We start from the raw sequence: 16,924 nt of genomic DNA on the forward strand, positions 1-16,924 counted from the left end.
GTTTTAAAGGCTTTCACGGTCATCTGTAAACAAAGAGATAAAATACTAAATACGTTGTGTATCAGACATGTTACCATTGTGGCACAAAAATACTCCAAACTCCATGCAGTGGCAGATCCAGAGGGGGGAGCACGAGCGCCCCCTCTTTATTTTTTGTTAAAAACAAAAGAAAATAAAAAGTTTTTTTTGGGGGGGGGGGGGTGAGTGCGTCCCCCTTTAATTTTGTAAAGACGCCTCCCCCTTAAGGAATTCCTAGATCTACCCCTGAAACTCACATCTATACTTCTACAGTGACTGACATTCTTCAAGTACTATACACAAAGATGCCTGATAGTCTGTATTTTCTGGATGCGAGAATGGACCAACACAACACAAACATTTCAGAACGCTTTCGATATCTTTTCTTCGTATCATCATGCTTTCACTTCCCTCCATCCTTCCCTTCCTACTAACTTTTCTTCTTTCTGCTTGTCTGATATCTCTCGCTCACACACACAGGTAGGCCTACGATCACAACCAACACATCATCATCATTAACATCATCATCCTCATCATCATCATCATCATCATCATCACACCGACACACCAAGTCCATGCTGAGATTCCTGCTGTAGAATCACATGATAATCGAAGTCGTGTTTGTGCTTGATTCCCTAAGCGAACAGGGCGACCACTACGGCGCCGAACCCCATACATATGCAGACGTTCACCAGCACCACGCGGCGCCAAAAGGGGGGCTCGTCCAGCGAGGTCAATCTCATCATCCGCTCTTCTTCTTCTTCCGCGGTCAACTGGGCCTCTGGCGGAGCATCAGTGATTCCACACACCAGGTTCCAGGCTCGGCGAACAACTGACGGGTTGCTTTCTCGCTCTGCACAGGTAAAACCAAAATGACCCAACGATGAAAACGAAGTAGCAAAGTTGACTTCAATGTCAGAAATAATAGTGGTATTACCAGTTACTCATCTATATGTTACCTTTCAGTAAACTGCCTAAATGACAGGCATCATCTTCTTCAACTTCTTCTTTCTCTTGTTCTTTTACTCAAAACTAACAACATATCTTTACTTCAATTCATTGTGAATTGTAAAACACAAAACAATAATGAAATACGAAGCTGTTCTTTGTCTAGACATGCAAAAGTAGGATGATAGATGATTCAGATTAGGTATAGAAGAAAGGTTTTCATTTTCTTACTTTTATAATCTCTCAGTTCTTTCTCCTTCTTAAGTATTTGTTGCTTTTCCTCCTTCTCTTTTTCCTCCAGAGACATGGGTACCCGTGGAACCTTGCTGTACCTAGTCCAGTAGGTCAGCCGGACCAACTACAAACGAAAGGAACATGGTGATGATAAGATGATGATGATGATGATATGATTATGATATAACAATAACAAATGTCACAATGATTACAAACATATTATGAACAAACGCATGCATTTTTACTATGTATATAAGCGTGACTGAAGGACGACAAACCGATTTAAGTTGAATCCGTTATAAAATCTTTAAATCGTTTGATCTGCGAAATTTGAAAAAAGAAATGATAAGTACTGGAAATAAAGATTAATAAAAATTGATTATAAAAAAAAAAAAAAAATCTAAGTGTAGTGTAAATAGGACATCTCAAACAGCACTCGTCATGTATTTTCTAGCACGGGCCTAAAAAGCAGACCTTGATATTTGTAGAAAAAAAATAGAAATGAAATAAAAGTAAAGATGATAATGATAATAATGAAAATACAATGTAATAATGATAATAATAATAATAATAATAATAATAATAATAATAATAATAATAATAATAATAATAATATAATAAAAGGTAGTCTTACCTTGGCAGGAGAGATGGGCTTCGTCAAGAGACTAACCACCACTACGCATAACACAGTGAAGCCATAGAGGAAAATGGCAAAATGGAGGTAGTGAAAATTCTTGATCATGGGAGGCCGCGTGTCGGGAGACCCACAAGCTGGTCCAGAGTAGATGTAGTCCAGGACCATTCGAGTAAGACCAGTCACCTCTCCAAATACCAGACCCCAAAACGCACCCTGTTTGCATTTTTAAGAGCAGAGCAACAGTGTAAAAAACTTGAATTCATCCATTTGGATACACAGGGAGAGACAGAGAGTGCCCATTAAAATAAAGCAGTTTTGTCACACATTTTGCCGCGGTCACACTGGCAGAAGATCGCGAAGTTTAACCCTAAAAAGACTGGGAGGGGGGGGGGGTGCTCCCCCTCCCCGACATTTTTCACAATAAATCTGTAACGTAAAAATATTTAATGACTTTTTTCTTTTAAGAATGTTGTACTTACCAAAATTTAGAACCACACAGGGACAATTTTCAATTTCTTACTTAGGACCAAAACTTTGGAACACATTGCCACGAGAAATGCGTGAACAAAGATCTACATTTCGTAAATGCCTTGCAGATTTCCTTCTCTAATAGATATTTTTTTTTTCTTTATCCTCCTTCGAGGGACTTTATTTCATTTCAAATATCTAAAAAGGTTCACAGAAGAGAATAAGATATACGAACATAGAACAATAAATTGTCAAATCATAATCATCACATGAATTTCGATTCCTCTGGAAATTATATACTTCAAATATATCCAAAATACTTCATTAGTGTGACATTACCTCAACATATTAATTTCCGCATCCACAGTTAATCAAATATCATTTATGTGATTCAAGTTCTGCTCTAATTCATGAAGTTGCCTTTTCGTGAAATCAAGTAAGTTTTTTTTAACTAAAAATTTTAAATTTATATTGAGCTCTGTTCTGAAGTTGGTCAATAATGCATATACATTCGTTGTTTTTGCGGTATAATTGCTAAGTATATACAAACGAAAAATCGTATATTGGGCAAAAACTAATATCAAATTTAACAACATCAAAGATTTATCTCTTACATCTATTCCTGTTAATATCATTCGTTCATTTACAGTGATATCAATATGAAAATAAGCGCATATAAAATTTGATATTTTTCCCAATATAACTTCGTATCTGGGCAATGTAACAAGACATGCCAAATCGATTCAACTTCGTTGCATTTCTTACAAATCATATCAGACACAATTCTCCATTTCACTAAATTTTCTTTAAATGGTAAAATTCTATGTAATAACTTAAAACTATATTGCTTTATTTTATTATTGAATAATTTTCCAAACTTGAAATCAAACAACACCTTCCAATCAAATTCTGGAGGTATATATAATGTTTTTGTCCAAAAGTATATTACACTTAGCTCGGATTTCTTTTCATCCAGCAGTAACGAATAAAACTGTTTTGTCTTTAAAACTATCAATTCAATTATATCCCCAGTATTTATTTGGAACAATTCTTTATCAAACAAAACATCTCTGGTACATTGCCTTTTGCACAAAAAATCAAACCACACCTGTGGTAGTGCCTTTTTAATTCTTTCATATTGAAACAATATTAATAAAGAAGTCAAGTTCATTGTCTCATATATTTGTTCATGATTTTTCCATGATTCATTTTCTATCAACTGTTTAACATAAATGATACCTTTTTCAACCCAGTATCTGTTAAATAAAACTTCATTCATATACTTGATGTTCGTATTATTCCAAATAATTTCATTTGATATATCAGTCACCTGCAATATATTTTTATAATGTGTTTTTGCCCATGTAGAAAGAAGATCAGAATAAAATACCGGTAATTTATATCTTTTACACAATAACATCATATCTGTTGCTGAACAATTATAATGTAAACATAAATAAACCCCTCCGATTTTATTTAACCAAAATTTACATATATATTTCCAGGATTTATCACTAGTATCTAATAATTTCGGCAACCAAGAAAGCCTAAGTGAATTCATTTTTGCATCTAAGTCAATCATTCCTAACCCACCTTGTAAAACACCATTCATTACAACCGCTCTTTTAACTTTATCTCTTTTAGAATTCCACAGAAATGAAAATAATATCTTATTCAACTGTTTTACATATTTCTGAGGAATTCTATAACAAGATGAAAGATAAATCAACTGAGATACAAGTAAAGATTTAAAAATAACTACTTTCCCATAATACGTTAAATTTCTCATTCTCCACATTGTTATTATTCGCTGAATTTTTTCAATTTTTACTAACCAATTCAAACAATTAAATTCATTTTCTGTCTGACACAAAACAACACCAAGATATGTAACCGGCTCTTCTGTCCATTCTAAATTTTCTAAACAATTTACTTTATTAATATCAATATTCAATGGTAATATTTTTGTTTTTTGAAAGTTTAACTTTAACCCCGCATATTCACCAAAAATTAATACCTCTTTCATTGCAATATTACCTGACTCTACCGAGTCAACAATTAATGTAGCATCGTCAGCCAACTGTGAAATACGTATATCATAAACATCATAAGACGGGTCATCATAAACTGGTATACTAATACCGTGTATATTAATATTAGAACGTATACGTGTTGCCATTACCTCAACTACTAAAACAAATAATAACGCTGATAGGGGGCAACCCTGTCTAATACCCCTTTTGATTTTGAATACATTTGTAACCCATCCATTATTAATAACCTTTGCCATTACATCCGTATATAAAACATCTATCCATTTAATAAATGATTCCTTAAAGTTAAACCTTCTTAAAACTTGCAAAAGAAACTTATGACTCACACAATCGAACGCTTTTTGAAAATCCAAAAAAATAAGTATACCTTCTTTTTTGTATACATGACAATAATCAATAATATCTTGAATCAATCTCAAATTATCTACAGCTGAACGCCCTTTTATATAACCGGTCTGATCACATGAAACTATTTTATGAATCACTCTTTGTAATCGCTGAGACATAACTCGAGCAATTATCTTATAATCTGTATTTAATAATGATATCGGTCTCCAATTATCTAAAATTCGTTTATCTCCTTTTTTGTATATAAGTGTGAGGACTCCTTGTTTTTGACTTTCAGATAACTCCCCTTTAACATAAGCTTCATTTAAACTCTCAACCAATAAATCTTTTATATCCATCCAGAAACATTTACAAAATTCAATACCTAACCCATCACACCCAGGTGCCTTGTTATTTGACATAGACATAACGGCTTGATAACATTCCTTTTCTGTAATCATTCCTTCACAACTATTTGCATCCAACTCATCTAACTCACTTAGCCTTGTTCCTTTCAAATAAATATCTAATTCATTATCATCAACAATATTTATATCAGAATATAATTTTTCATAATACTTCACCATACTTTTCAAAATTTCACTTTGACAAAATAACTTTTTACCATCTTCAATAACACAATCAATTTCTTTTTTAACTCCATTCATTTTTTCTCGCTTTAAAAAATATTTGGTTGACTTCTCGCCAAACTCCATCCACTTTTCTCTTGATCTTACATATGCACCTCTACATTTGTGCGTATATATCTCATCTAATTCTTTCTGAACATTTTTCATTTCTTGAATATCTTCACTTTTTCCATTGTTATCTACCATTTCACTTAAATCTGAAAATTTCTGTTGCAACTGTTTAATTCTCCCATTTAACAAATTTTGTTTACATTTTGAATATTTAATTGTCAATTCTCTAACTTTGATTTTAATTATTTCCCATCTCAACTGTGAATTTTCATTAAAATACTCCGTATTAACTTTCTTAATCACATTCTTAATATAATATTTAAACTCTTCATTTAATAACAATGCATTATTCATTTTCCAATAACTTTTACCCCGAGGGGTGCTTGAGACCCTCAACTTGAGTGATACTGCGTTGTGATCGCATTTGAGTGCTGGACGAATATCCGTACTAAGCACAAAATCACATATAGAAGAAGACACCAGCCAATAATCAAGGCGAGAATAAATACCTAAGGAAACTTGACGCCACGTAAATTGTTTTTTGTGAGGATACATCTTTCTCCAGACATCTGTTAATTTGTTTACTTGAATAAGTTTTTGAAAGGGTTGTAAAAGCTTGCGTTTTTGAGAAACGCCCCTAGTATCTATTTGAGGGTTTTGCGGTGTATTCCAATCTCCTCCACAAATAATCAAATCATTAACTTTCTTAATCTTATTGACCCATACCAATACATTTCTATAAAACATTTGTTTATCTCGTGGTTTTGTAGGAGCGTATATATTTATGAGTAAATAGAAACATTTTTGATAACCTAGCCGGAGAGCAATAAATCTTCCATCACCTTTGTAATAAGTATTTATCACTTCTACAGGTAAGTTCCTACGTAATAAAATTGAAACACCTCTGGCATGATTTGAACCATTACAAAAAAATATACGACCACTCCAGTCTTTAACCACTTGTTCTTCTATGTCTTTAGTCCAATATGTCTCCTGAAGACATGCAATATCAGTTTTCTGTGCATGAATCCATGTAAATATTTTCTTTCTTTTCATCTGATCACGCATTCCCCTTACGTTAAGGGAAACAAAATGAAATAAATTTACCTTTTCATTCCATTTTATGCTTTTTCCTTTTCCATAAGTTGCATTTCGTTTGGCGTTATGTTTCGCCATTGTGTTGTGTTCGAGTTTATGAACTATGATTACTTAAACACTTTCACATTCATCTTTTTTTACTCGTGTTGTTTCCTTTGTTTTTCCTTTTTGCAGCAGCCTTTCCATGTTTGCTTTTGACTGGTGTTGGTGTTTCAGGCGATAACGGAGACCTCTCTTCATCGCTAGAGCTCGAGTAAGAAGAAGAAAAATCCCCTTTCTCCTCGTCGTTGGTTGTGCTCTGTTTGCGACGAAGATCATATCCCTGTTGGGCCGATGCATTGGTGGAATTTTTGCTTCGCAAGAAATCGGAGATTTCCACTTGGCGGGGTTGTTTCACGCGTGTGCTGGTTTCCCCTTGGGATGTACCTGCGTTGCTTCGCGTGCGTGGAGCATTGTTCACTGATGATGCGTCATCTTCGGTCAACCGTGCAGAAGCTGTGTTACGTAATTCTTCATGGTGGGGAGTGCTCGCCGAGTCGTTCGTGAACTTGTCAGCTGGAAGCCCATTGTCTGCGTCTCGTTCCTGAGCAGCGTTGGTTGCCGGGCAACTGTGGCTGTAGTGCCCTGGTTGTTTACAAGAGCGGCATTTGACAGGATTTTGGCACGTTGAAGCATGATGCCCCGAGTCGAGACATTTGGAACACACGGCTGTACTTTCATGCTTCTCTGGCTGACCAGCATGAAAAACTCTCGTACGAAAAGTGTTGCCTATGGTCAAGAATCTAAGGAGGGGTTTGCTGGGGGGGGTCAATGTACACAATCCGATCACCGTTCAGGCAGGTTGTCAAGCGACCACCGACACGAAGCTGTTGACGTGTTATCTCCCCTCGAATCGTACACTTCAAGCTTTCGAGCTTGGACTTGATGAGTTCATCCCCCACCGAAAGCGGTAGATCTTTGATGAGCACTCGTGTCATATGCTCATCTTTTGCTTTAGTGTAGGGATTCACATCATGGACGGCCACATTCACTCCATTGATACACAACCCATGCACAATGAGTTTCACTCGGTCTTCGTGTTCAGTTAGATATAGGCGCCACAGTGCACCAATTCTCTGAATACCGGCAATGTGCTCAGTTTTTATGGTTTTCATGAGAGAAATGTACAGATGCTCACCTGTCAGTGGGGTGTTAGAAGGCGGTATGTCTTTCGCTGACACGAAGACAGGCTTCGGGCTGTTACGTTCATACGTTGCGTTGGGTGCGGCCATTTTTGCGTAAGCACACTCCATGCAGAAATGTCCAAATTGAAATCCAGAAATATCACTGAAATCACTTCCTTCCAAGACAATTTTATGGAATGTCTGCTACTACTATGCTGTTATAACGAAGTCTCTTCTCAAAGAAACCGAAAAAACGAAGATCTTACAATCGAGAATTAGTTGAAAACTTGCAGTCAGTAAGGAAGCCAAACGTCCGTCGTAACGCGACCTATGACCTCTCTAATAGATATTGTATCAAGTATAATTAGTTTTTTTATGTTAGAAAATATATGATGTACGTTGTATTTAAATATTAATAGCTATTTCAACCAACCATGTAATAATTTTTCGTTTGTGTTTAGCTTTTAGTATGAAGATCAAGGTGACCAATCTCGACTAGCACGTGTGCTAACTTTTGGTTTCCTTGTTAACAACAACTTTGTAGAATTACGCTACATGTATCACATTTAAATCTCAAATGTCTTTATTTAATCATGATATTGTAAAGGAGTAATAGATAAGTATTTTTTTCATATATGTATGTAAATACAATTGTATAATGATTGAAAATGTACATGTTCAAATGTGGTTGCTAATAAACTTCAAACTTGCTAATAAACTTCAAGTCTTGCGCCACTTTTGAGACCAAATTTGCAACGCCCGGGTACGCGGTTCTGAAGTTACGCAAAATTTTGTACGTGCATGTCAGACCCGAAATTGCTCAAAAACGTGATTTCATGTACATATTCAATGCAAATTCTGTTTCTGACCAAAATTCATAAATGTACCATTATTTTTACTTTTACTGATCAAAATCAATTGATTTCATGTTGTTTATGATTGGAATAGTGTCGACGATGATTTCCATTGAAAAAAAAAAACAATAAAAAAGTCGAAAACAATGAAATATATAAGAAATTTTAAAAACAATAAAATGCATTTTTTTTTAAATGATACCGCCGCTCTTTTTTATGTGGATTCAATAATAATCCTACAAAGAGTACCTAGACCAAAAATTAGCAGTTTTTGACCTTTAATTACAGATTTACAGCCGTTTTTTTAAATTTCATGCATAAATTAGCATAATTAATTTATTAAAAATAAATGTGAATAATTGTGAAATAACATCTATTCAGTTTTGTAGATTACCTTGTGGGTGACGCACGTGCCAATTTTCCTTGCGATCACGTGGTCAACGAGCCGAGCCCCCCCCCCCCCCCCCCCCCCGTCCTACGAGGCATCAAAATAGCCCAGTCTTTTTAGGGATAAGATCGCGATCTTTAAGATCTCGATTTCTTGCCAGTGTGACCGCGACTATAGTAAACTTCCCACGAAACTTCTCGCAAAACTTCTTGCAAAACTTTTCTCTCGAACTAGGGATATTTCACCCACCTCCGCCAAATTTCTCGATCCAAAGAAATCTGGCTGCCAGAGTGAAGGGAGCACAAAAGATCGTGAAGACTTCGCGATCGTAAACTTTGCGATCTTTGCTTGTGTGACCGCAGCTTTTGAATGATTTTTTCGTGCAGTACCTGTTTATTTGCTTCATTATTTGCTATTTTGTATTATAAAGTATTAATCCATTGGTAGTGATACGGTTGATCATGGGGAAAAAAAAACTTCAATTCGACTGTTAGTCTGTTGTACATTGACGTCATTACACACTATACCAATTGTTTTGTTTGTTTCCTGTCAACTGTCTCTACATTGCTGTATAATAAAATGACGAATACGTACACGTACTGAATGGCGAGTACTTGTATCTGAGGGGATTTTCTCCTTCGCACCAGCCCTTTTGAGAAATAAGTGATTCGCAGTACACGTTGGAAAGTTTGTGATGGCGACAGATATAGAAACTCATTCATTTATGACGACATAAATTAAATGTTTTATTGTGACGATGGGGTAGGTATGCCTCAGTCCCTTGGCGGTCATATTTTTTTTAAATGGCAGAAATTTAGAAGGAATCCTTTCGCTCGAAAAAATAAAAAAAAATCTTGTTTTTGAACACGTAAGTTAGATATCAGCCAATTACAATCGAGTAATCAGAGACTTAAATTTGACCTTCTGACCTAAGTTTGATCTCAACTAAAATGTAACAGGGCCCAGGTCTCACCTGCTCATTGGTACGGGTCCAGAACATCCCTGCGGAGTAGATGGCGAAGATTGGGGGAGAGAGGTATGACGTCATAGACTGGATGTAGACGAAGAGTTCGCCCGACCCGAAGGCTTCAATGAGAGGCAGCCAGAGTACGCTGACTGCAGCAAGCACTAGTGTACACAGTCTGAGAGAACAGAAATTGGAGTAAGCGAAATCGACAGAGAGAGAGGGGGGTGGGGGGGGGGGGGCACGAGCTATTTATAAGTTTCATAGATACTGTACGTGAACAATAACATACATTTACTTTCAGCAAAGACATCAGACAGACACACACACATACTGACACACACACACACACACACACACACACAAAGAGAATTGTAAATTTTAATCGATTTTGCAGTTGCTTTTATTTAAAACAAAAAGCAGAATCCATGTAGTTACTAGAAGTTTTATAAATGTTTCCAAGAACACATCCAGTCTGTGATTATCTGACATGGTTAATGAGATGGGAAAATAGTGAGTCGCAGGCTGCGTACGACCTCGTGCACGACCGGGTGCACGAATGGACCCACCTGCCAACCACGAGGAGCTCGAGCTCGGTGGAGAAGGGTCGAATCTTGGCCCAGATGTCGATGGTGAAGAGGGTGCTGAGGCTGTTGAAGATGGAGGTCAATGAACTCATCAGCGCAGCCAACATGGCTGCCAACATCATGCCCTTTAAACCTGTGTGGAGGAAGGGATGAAATGTTACTCATTCTCATGCACAGCAACAAATTATGTCTTCAATATGAAGAGAGTAAAATGAATGATTGGTTAACCTTTGTGGGAGTGACCAGGGAGGTCACCTCCCTGTCTCACCTCCCTGGAGTGACCAAGTTATCAACAATGTCCTGTTGAAGGTTGATCATAAAATGTTAGAAGAAATCCTAAGAACACAAACCTACATTTTGTGCAAGCTGGCCTATTTATTTGGTCACTTTCACTGACAGATCTTATCATAAAGTGAGGCATTCATTGTTCCTTCAAGATGACACTCAAAATTGGATAAAAATGCAATTTGTTATTGTTCTTTCATGTGCTCAATCATGCATGACATTTATCAACATAATTACGTACCCTCAGATATGCTATTTACCGAATGTTTGGATATGGACTTTTGCATAAGGCCTATACCTATCAAAGATAATATGATGCGCGATGTTAATGATGTCTTAGAGCCAAAAAAAAAGTAACATACATAACTATTTTCTACGGTTTTATCTTGCGCTTTCTCTTAATTTTTGTGAGCAAAACATTTGATATGTCGACGCCGAACATAGGTATTAGTGGATAAAGGGTCTTGGGGCCCATAGTATGAATCGTTGAATAGCTTCAAGCCTGATGCTTACCTGTGGGCATGAGTCTAAGAACGAGAAGTGGATAAGCGATGTTTGAACACCCGTTAGGATTCTCGCATATGTCTTGGCAAGCTGTCGCATTCTGACAAGCTACTTCGTCTAAAGGAAAGAACAAAATAGGCACATTACTTCATTCCAGCATTCGGGGGGGGGGGGCATTTCATGAAGCATTTTGTCCGATAAAGTTGTCAGACAAATCTGCTCTCAGCAAATCAGATGCAATGATTTCAGTAGCTTCTAAACAGTTTGTCAGAAAAATGTATGACCAAACTGCTTCATGAAATGCCCCCCCCCCCCTTGTGATTCGATGTGAAGTGACAGGTGTGATGTAGTGTGATGCGATGCGATGTGGTGTGATGTGATGTGATGTGGTGGGGTGTGGTGTGGTGCAATTTGATATGACGTTATGTGGTGTATACGTCATGTCATGGCATGTAGTGTGAAGAGGTGTGGTCTGATGTGGTGTGGTGCATAAGTGTGGTGTAATGTGATGTGACGTGACGAAATGCCATGTGAGGCGGTGTGGTGTGATGTGGTTTGGTCACGGTGGGTTGGTGTGATGTGATGTGATGTGATGTGATGTGATGTGATGTGATGTGACGTGACGTGACGTGACGTGACGTGACGTGACGTGATGTGACGTGATGTGATGTGATGTGATGTGATGTGATGTGATGTGATGTGATGTGATGTGATGTGACGTGACGTGACGTGATGTGATGTGATGTGATGTAATGTGATGTTACGTGGCGTCATGTCATATGATGTGGTGTGTTACTGTGGTGTGGTATGGTGTGATGCTGGATACTGTGGGTTGATGTGATGTGATGTGATGTGATGTGATGTGATGTGATGTGATGTGATGTGATGTGATGTGATGTGATGTGATGTGATGTGATGTGATGTGATATGATGTGACTTGACTGCGTGATGTCATGTTAAGTCATGCCAGTCATGTAATTATGTCATGTGCTATGATGTGATGTAATGTGATGTGGCGTGATGCGCCGTGACATCATGTGATGTGATGCGGCGTGATGTGATGTCATGCAATGCCACATCATATTAAGTCATGTCATGTTATGCCATGCGACAGCATGCATTACACTGTGTGATGCCACATCCAAAATATACAGATAGAAAACACCTCGAACAGAAAAGAAAAAAAAAATAATGATATTGACTATACACGTGTGGCCTACGATAAGCTGATTTTTTTTTTTTCCAAAGAGAAACTCTGCTTGAGCGTTTTGCAATTCATTTGAATGTCGCGATACTGGTCACTCAGCAAAGTTACATTTTTTTTTCTTAGCACCACTATGTTGAAAAATATTGTTATAAGTGTTGTTATAAGTTTCATACAAACATTTTTATACATTTCAAAAGTTTTATACATTTTACAAAATGTTATTATAAATTTTATAACATATCAACAATGACAAGTAGATGATAACCGTTTCAGTGACACATATTGCGTGGGCTTTTTCGTGGACCATGGGTGTCGGACTCGTAACGTGCACCAGTAATAGGTATCCAACAATGCTGTGGTAGATAGGGAGAGACTTCTGGGAATGTACCACTGACATTAACAGACTACTCTAGGTAAATGACACCTCATCCAATAGACGTATTTGTAATCATCATCATTATTGAAGAATATTAAAAAAAATCATTGTTACTTGGATAAAGAGCCCTGCTGATCATGCCGGGATAAATCATGAGGATCATCGGAAGGACCTTGAGGTAGGCTGCCAGGATGGCCCCGGCCTTGGTGTGAGTCAGGTTCTTGGCCGACAGCGAACGTTGGACCAGGACCTATAGTTCAATTCAATTCAATTCAATTCAATTCAATTTATTGTTTTAACAGAAGCGACGAGGCCAAGAATTTATATCGGCACAGAGATCAAATGACGAGGAAACCAGTGTGGTTTGAGGGTTTTGATTCCCTTTAAACACTCATGATAATTATGATCATGATGGTGAAAACTAGGACCAGAATACCAAATACTTAACGGATCAATTGGTTTCTTGGATATACAATGAACTATATTATAATTTGTGGACGATGAACGTTTTGATGAGAAGAATAACCTATGATTCATTCTACAATCGATGATTAAATTGGCGATATTATTTGCAAGGGAATATAAAAATATATGCATGTATTTTATGTAAATACAAATATATATATATATATATATATATATGTATATATATGATCGATAATTAAATTGACGATCATGCTATAATTGCAATGGAATAGAAACAAAAATATATATATATATATTATACACTACATATTACAATCTACCTTAGATAGCTGAATGGGTAAATGAGTGTGTGTTTGGGGGGGGGGGGGGGTGAGGAGAAATCATGCCCGAGTGTCAAACACTACACCCTTAACATTGGGGGCAGAGTTGCATAATTGGCATCTGTCACAATGCAAAACAAACGGGTTTACTAACATAAGCTGTGTTGAGACGGAGGCAGTTTTGGTCGGAGTAACTTCGGAGGAAGGGTCGGAGGAAGCTTGGTCGGAGAACTTCGGAGGATGGGTCGGAGTAGTGCCCGTCTGAACAAGGTCGTGGTAACTTCCTCCGATCGGAGGAACTTACCACGACCTCTTCCTCCGAACGAGATACTCCTGAGTTTTCTCAGGAGTATCTCGCTACCACGACTAGCCGGTCGGAGTAAATTGCCCGTGCGGACAAGCCCTCGGAGTATCTATGAACTTACATACCTTACGACCTAAGTAAAACTTCCTGGGTCAAATCGCAATGTTGACATTTTACGAGTACACGTGCAATATTCTAACCTAGTCGATCGCGACGAAGAAGCTAGCGCTCATGCAGAAATTTCCATCAACAAGAATGGAGGAGACAAATGCCACTGGTAAAAAAAAAAAAAAAAAAAACAACAACAACAATCGCATGGTCGACGTGCGCGGCGCTACCACTTCCGGAAGTTACACCGACCCTCGCTCATAGATTGGTCGGAGTTTCTTCCCACGACCGTCGTGTGGACACAAGGGTCGTGGTAGGATATGCATTAATTTGAATTTTAATTGCCGTGCCATAAAATTTTTACTCCGACTAGAAATACGTCTGAACATGGCTAAAATATTTTCAAATTTCACGAGAACCTGAAAAACAAAGTTTCACCTGGTCGTTTCATTTAAATGATTTCTTGAATTATATAACCTTCATCGCTCCTGGTTATGTTGCTTAGAGATGTGGCTTTGCTGATCTATATGAAATAGTACATTCAAATGAAACACATTACTGGGAATGTTTCACACCTGGTTTGTGCAAAAATAGTGTATGGAGAGGAGAAAGATTCCAAAGACGACTCCGGGCCAGGGTAGGTCTCCGTCATCAGCGGGCCTAAAGATGTGCCAGGCCGTCTCGCTCGGAATACCGCAGGTGGTGTTTGGGTTGAGCTGAGTGGACTCGGGTATGGCTGTCATGTACGCCAGGCGGAGCCCCTCAAAGCCACCGACCTCGATGATAGCTGTGACGTAGTGAAAGGGACACAGTAAATACATTCTTCTTCACCTCAGCTAAAAATGTAATCCTGAGGGCCTATGTGTGTGTATTTGTTTGTGTACTTCACTGAGTGTATATTTATTCCTCTGATCATGGCGACATTCTCGCCTGGTTGGGTTTCACAGTTCGTTGTGACGAAGGTTTGTAATAAGGAAGGTTCTTTTATCCGAAAATGATATAAGGTGCGCTATTCCGAAGGTTCATTTATTCGAAAATAATATTTAAGGTTCGTTATTTCGAAAATTCGTTGCCGTTATTATTAATTTGCTTCCTGTTTATCATTCAAACGCATGTCTAACTGCACACATTACTTTGTATATTCTGTTGAAAGAAAAAAAAAAGAAGAAGAAATAAACTTTGAATTTCAGTTGGATTTGAATTGATATAATCGTAAAAGTTCCGTTACACTCGTACCATAACGAGCAGAACTTTGTCATGTTTGTTTGTTTGTTTGTTTGTTTTCATTTTCTGTATTTGTTCAAGACTATGGCTTGGTATTATTCAGATGCACTATCATAGTGCTATTATACTGGTCTTCTACGGGGACCAAATTGTATGTATTGTGCGTATGATAATAATGATGGATGCCATTGTGAGAACGAGGAGTCACAAAGCATTACCTATGATGAAAAGAATGATACCGCCAATGACCATAATCATGGACTGGAGCGCGTCGGTATAGATGACCGCGGTCAACCCTCCGGCCACCGTGTAGACTGCGGTCATAACCAGGATGAGCACGATCGCCAGGTAGAGATTCCAGCCTAGGGTTTGCTGAATTATGACGGTTCCTGCGTACATTTCGGCCTGTTTGCAAATTTAAGAGAGAGTTTTGTCGCGTCTTATTTCATTGATATGAACTTGGCTGAAATTTGTTGTTGAATTGGGTTAAAATAGATTGAATTAAATGAAAATGAGGTAAACTGAGTTTAGCTGAAGTGAATATAGACTTGTTCCGGCGTGACTGTTATTTTATATGTGATGCGCTCCGTCGGAATGAGTCAAAAGTCGCAAAAAATGAAATCGTAGTTATGCCTATATGTGAATTCTACAGACTCTAAGCTTTACACTGATATATAATACAACTCATTTCGACATCCCTATAGATCATAAAAACGAATATTAACTATGCTTATGATGTCAGTCCATTTTCTAAATAACGGAGAAAATCGCTCTCAAAGTTCAGGCTATGTTCAAGCTCACGACCTGTTTCTTTCACGAGACGAAACAATACAACAGTCCTGCTTAGCGATGGCGTTTACGCTCCATCGCACGCACTACCATATAAGGCGATAGCTTGGGTGTGTAAGATAATTCACCAATCGCAGGACAGGTCTATCATTAACGATTCTGACCAATACGGCAGCCCGAATGTAAACTTCGGTGCGTTTGTGTCCGTGCCGCTGCCGCCGCATGAATGAGTCGGTACGCGTTGTGTGTCGGCTGCGGTGTAGTTTGCCGCAAGTTTTGAACTCACAAACAATAGGAAACAGTAGAAAGAAAAAAAGGCACGCAATGCGTATTACGAGAAGCGTCTTTTAGTGAGGGCGTTGATCGCTTCCATTCTCCTTCCATGTTGTTGTCAATGGAAACGTTTAGCAAGTACCAATAGCTTAATAGAACCTGTGAACCCATTTGTAGTTGGGAGTTCAAAAGACAGCATCGGTAGAGAAAAATCAATGAAGTTAATTAACGATAGTCGTCTTTTGAGATCGTGTTCTTTGCATGTACTAAAAGCCCTCAAATTATGCACATGGTCGTAATGTTGCAGAGCATCAAAGACTGCTTTCGCGTCTGTTCTGCTGCAGCTGTATACAGTCGTAACATTCTGAATTCCCGCCATATTAGGCACATTCCTTTATAGACGTTGCGTCCACAGTAATTATCGCTTATCACACTTGCCAATGCTGCACATACTATACGTATCAGAAACAAAGGTTGATGTAGGCCTGAGAGCTTCACGTTGGGTTTATATGATTGTATCATAAATATACTTCTTATTTTTGGTCACTTTTGTAATACCATAGCATATAAAGAATCATTAACTTGTGGTTTAAGCTTAATGTTTTTTACATCACATTTACAGTTACAATCTTTCTGCATTTGAGATAGATAATTATACTGACAAATA

General features: G+C 37.8%; 1 protein-coding gene across 1 annotated transcript in view; it reads right to left on the reverse strand.

Moving 5' to 3' along the window:
- Window positions 1-653: 653 nt before the first annotated feature.
- Window positions 654-16,924, reverse strand: part of LOC140234853 (sodium/glucose cotransporter 4-like) — a 28,698-nt gene continuing 12,427 nt past the window's right edge. The window contains exons 6-14 of the mRNA XM_072314899.1: window positions 15,414-15,600; window positions 14,547-14,758; window positions 12,928-13,063; window positions 11,240-11,347; window positions 10,424-10,574; window positions 9,864-10,032; window positions 1,835-2,050; window positions 1,198-1,324; window positions 654-871 (exon numbers count right to left, since the gene is read on the reverse strand). Of these exons, the coding sequence (XP_072171000.1) occupies window positions 654-871; window positions 1,198-1,324; window positions 1,835-2,050; window positions 9,864-10,032; window positions 10,424-10,574; window positions 11,240-11,347; window positions 12,928-13,063; window positions 14,547-14,758; window positions 15,414-15,600 (1,524 nt within the window). The remainder of the gene's footprint in view (window positions 872-1,197; window positions 1,325-1,834; window positions 2,051-9,863; window positions 10,033-10,423; window positions 10,575-11,239; window positions 11,348-12,927; window positions 13,064-14,546; window positions 14,759-15,413; window positions 15,601-16,924) is intronic.

Source organism: Diadema setosum, chromosome 11, assembly GCF_964275005.1.
Source record: "Diadema setosum chromosome 11, eeDiaSeto1, whole genome shotgun sequence".
NCBI lineage: Eukaryota > Metazoa > Echinodermata > Echinoidea > Diadematoida > Diadematidae > Diadema > Diadema setosum.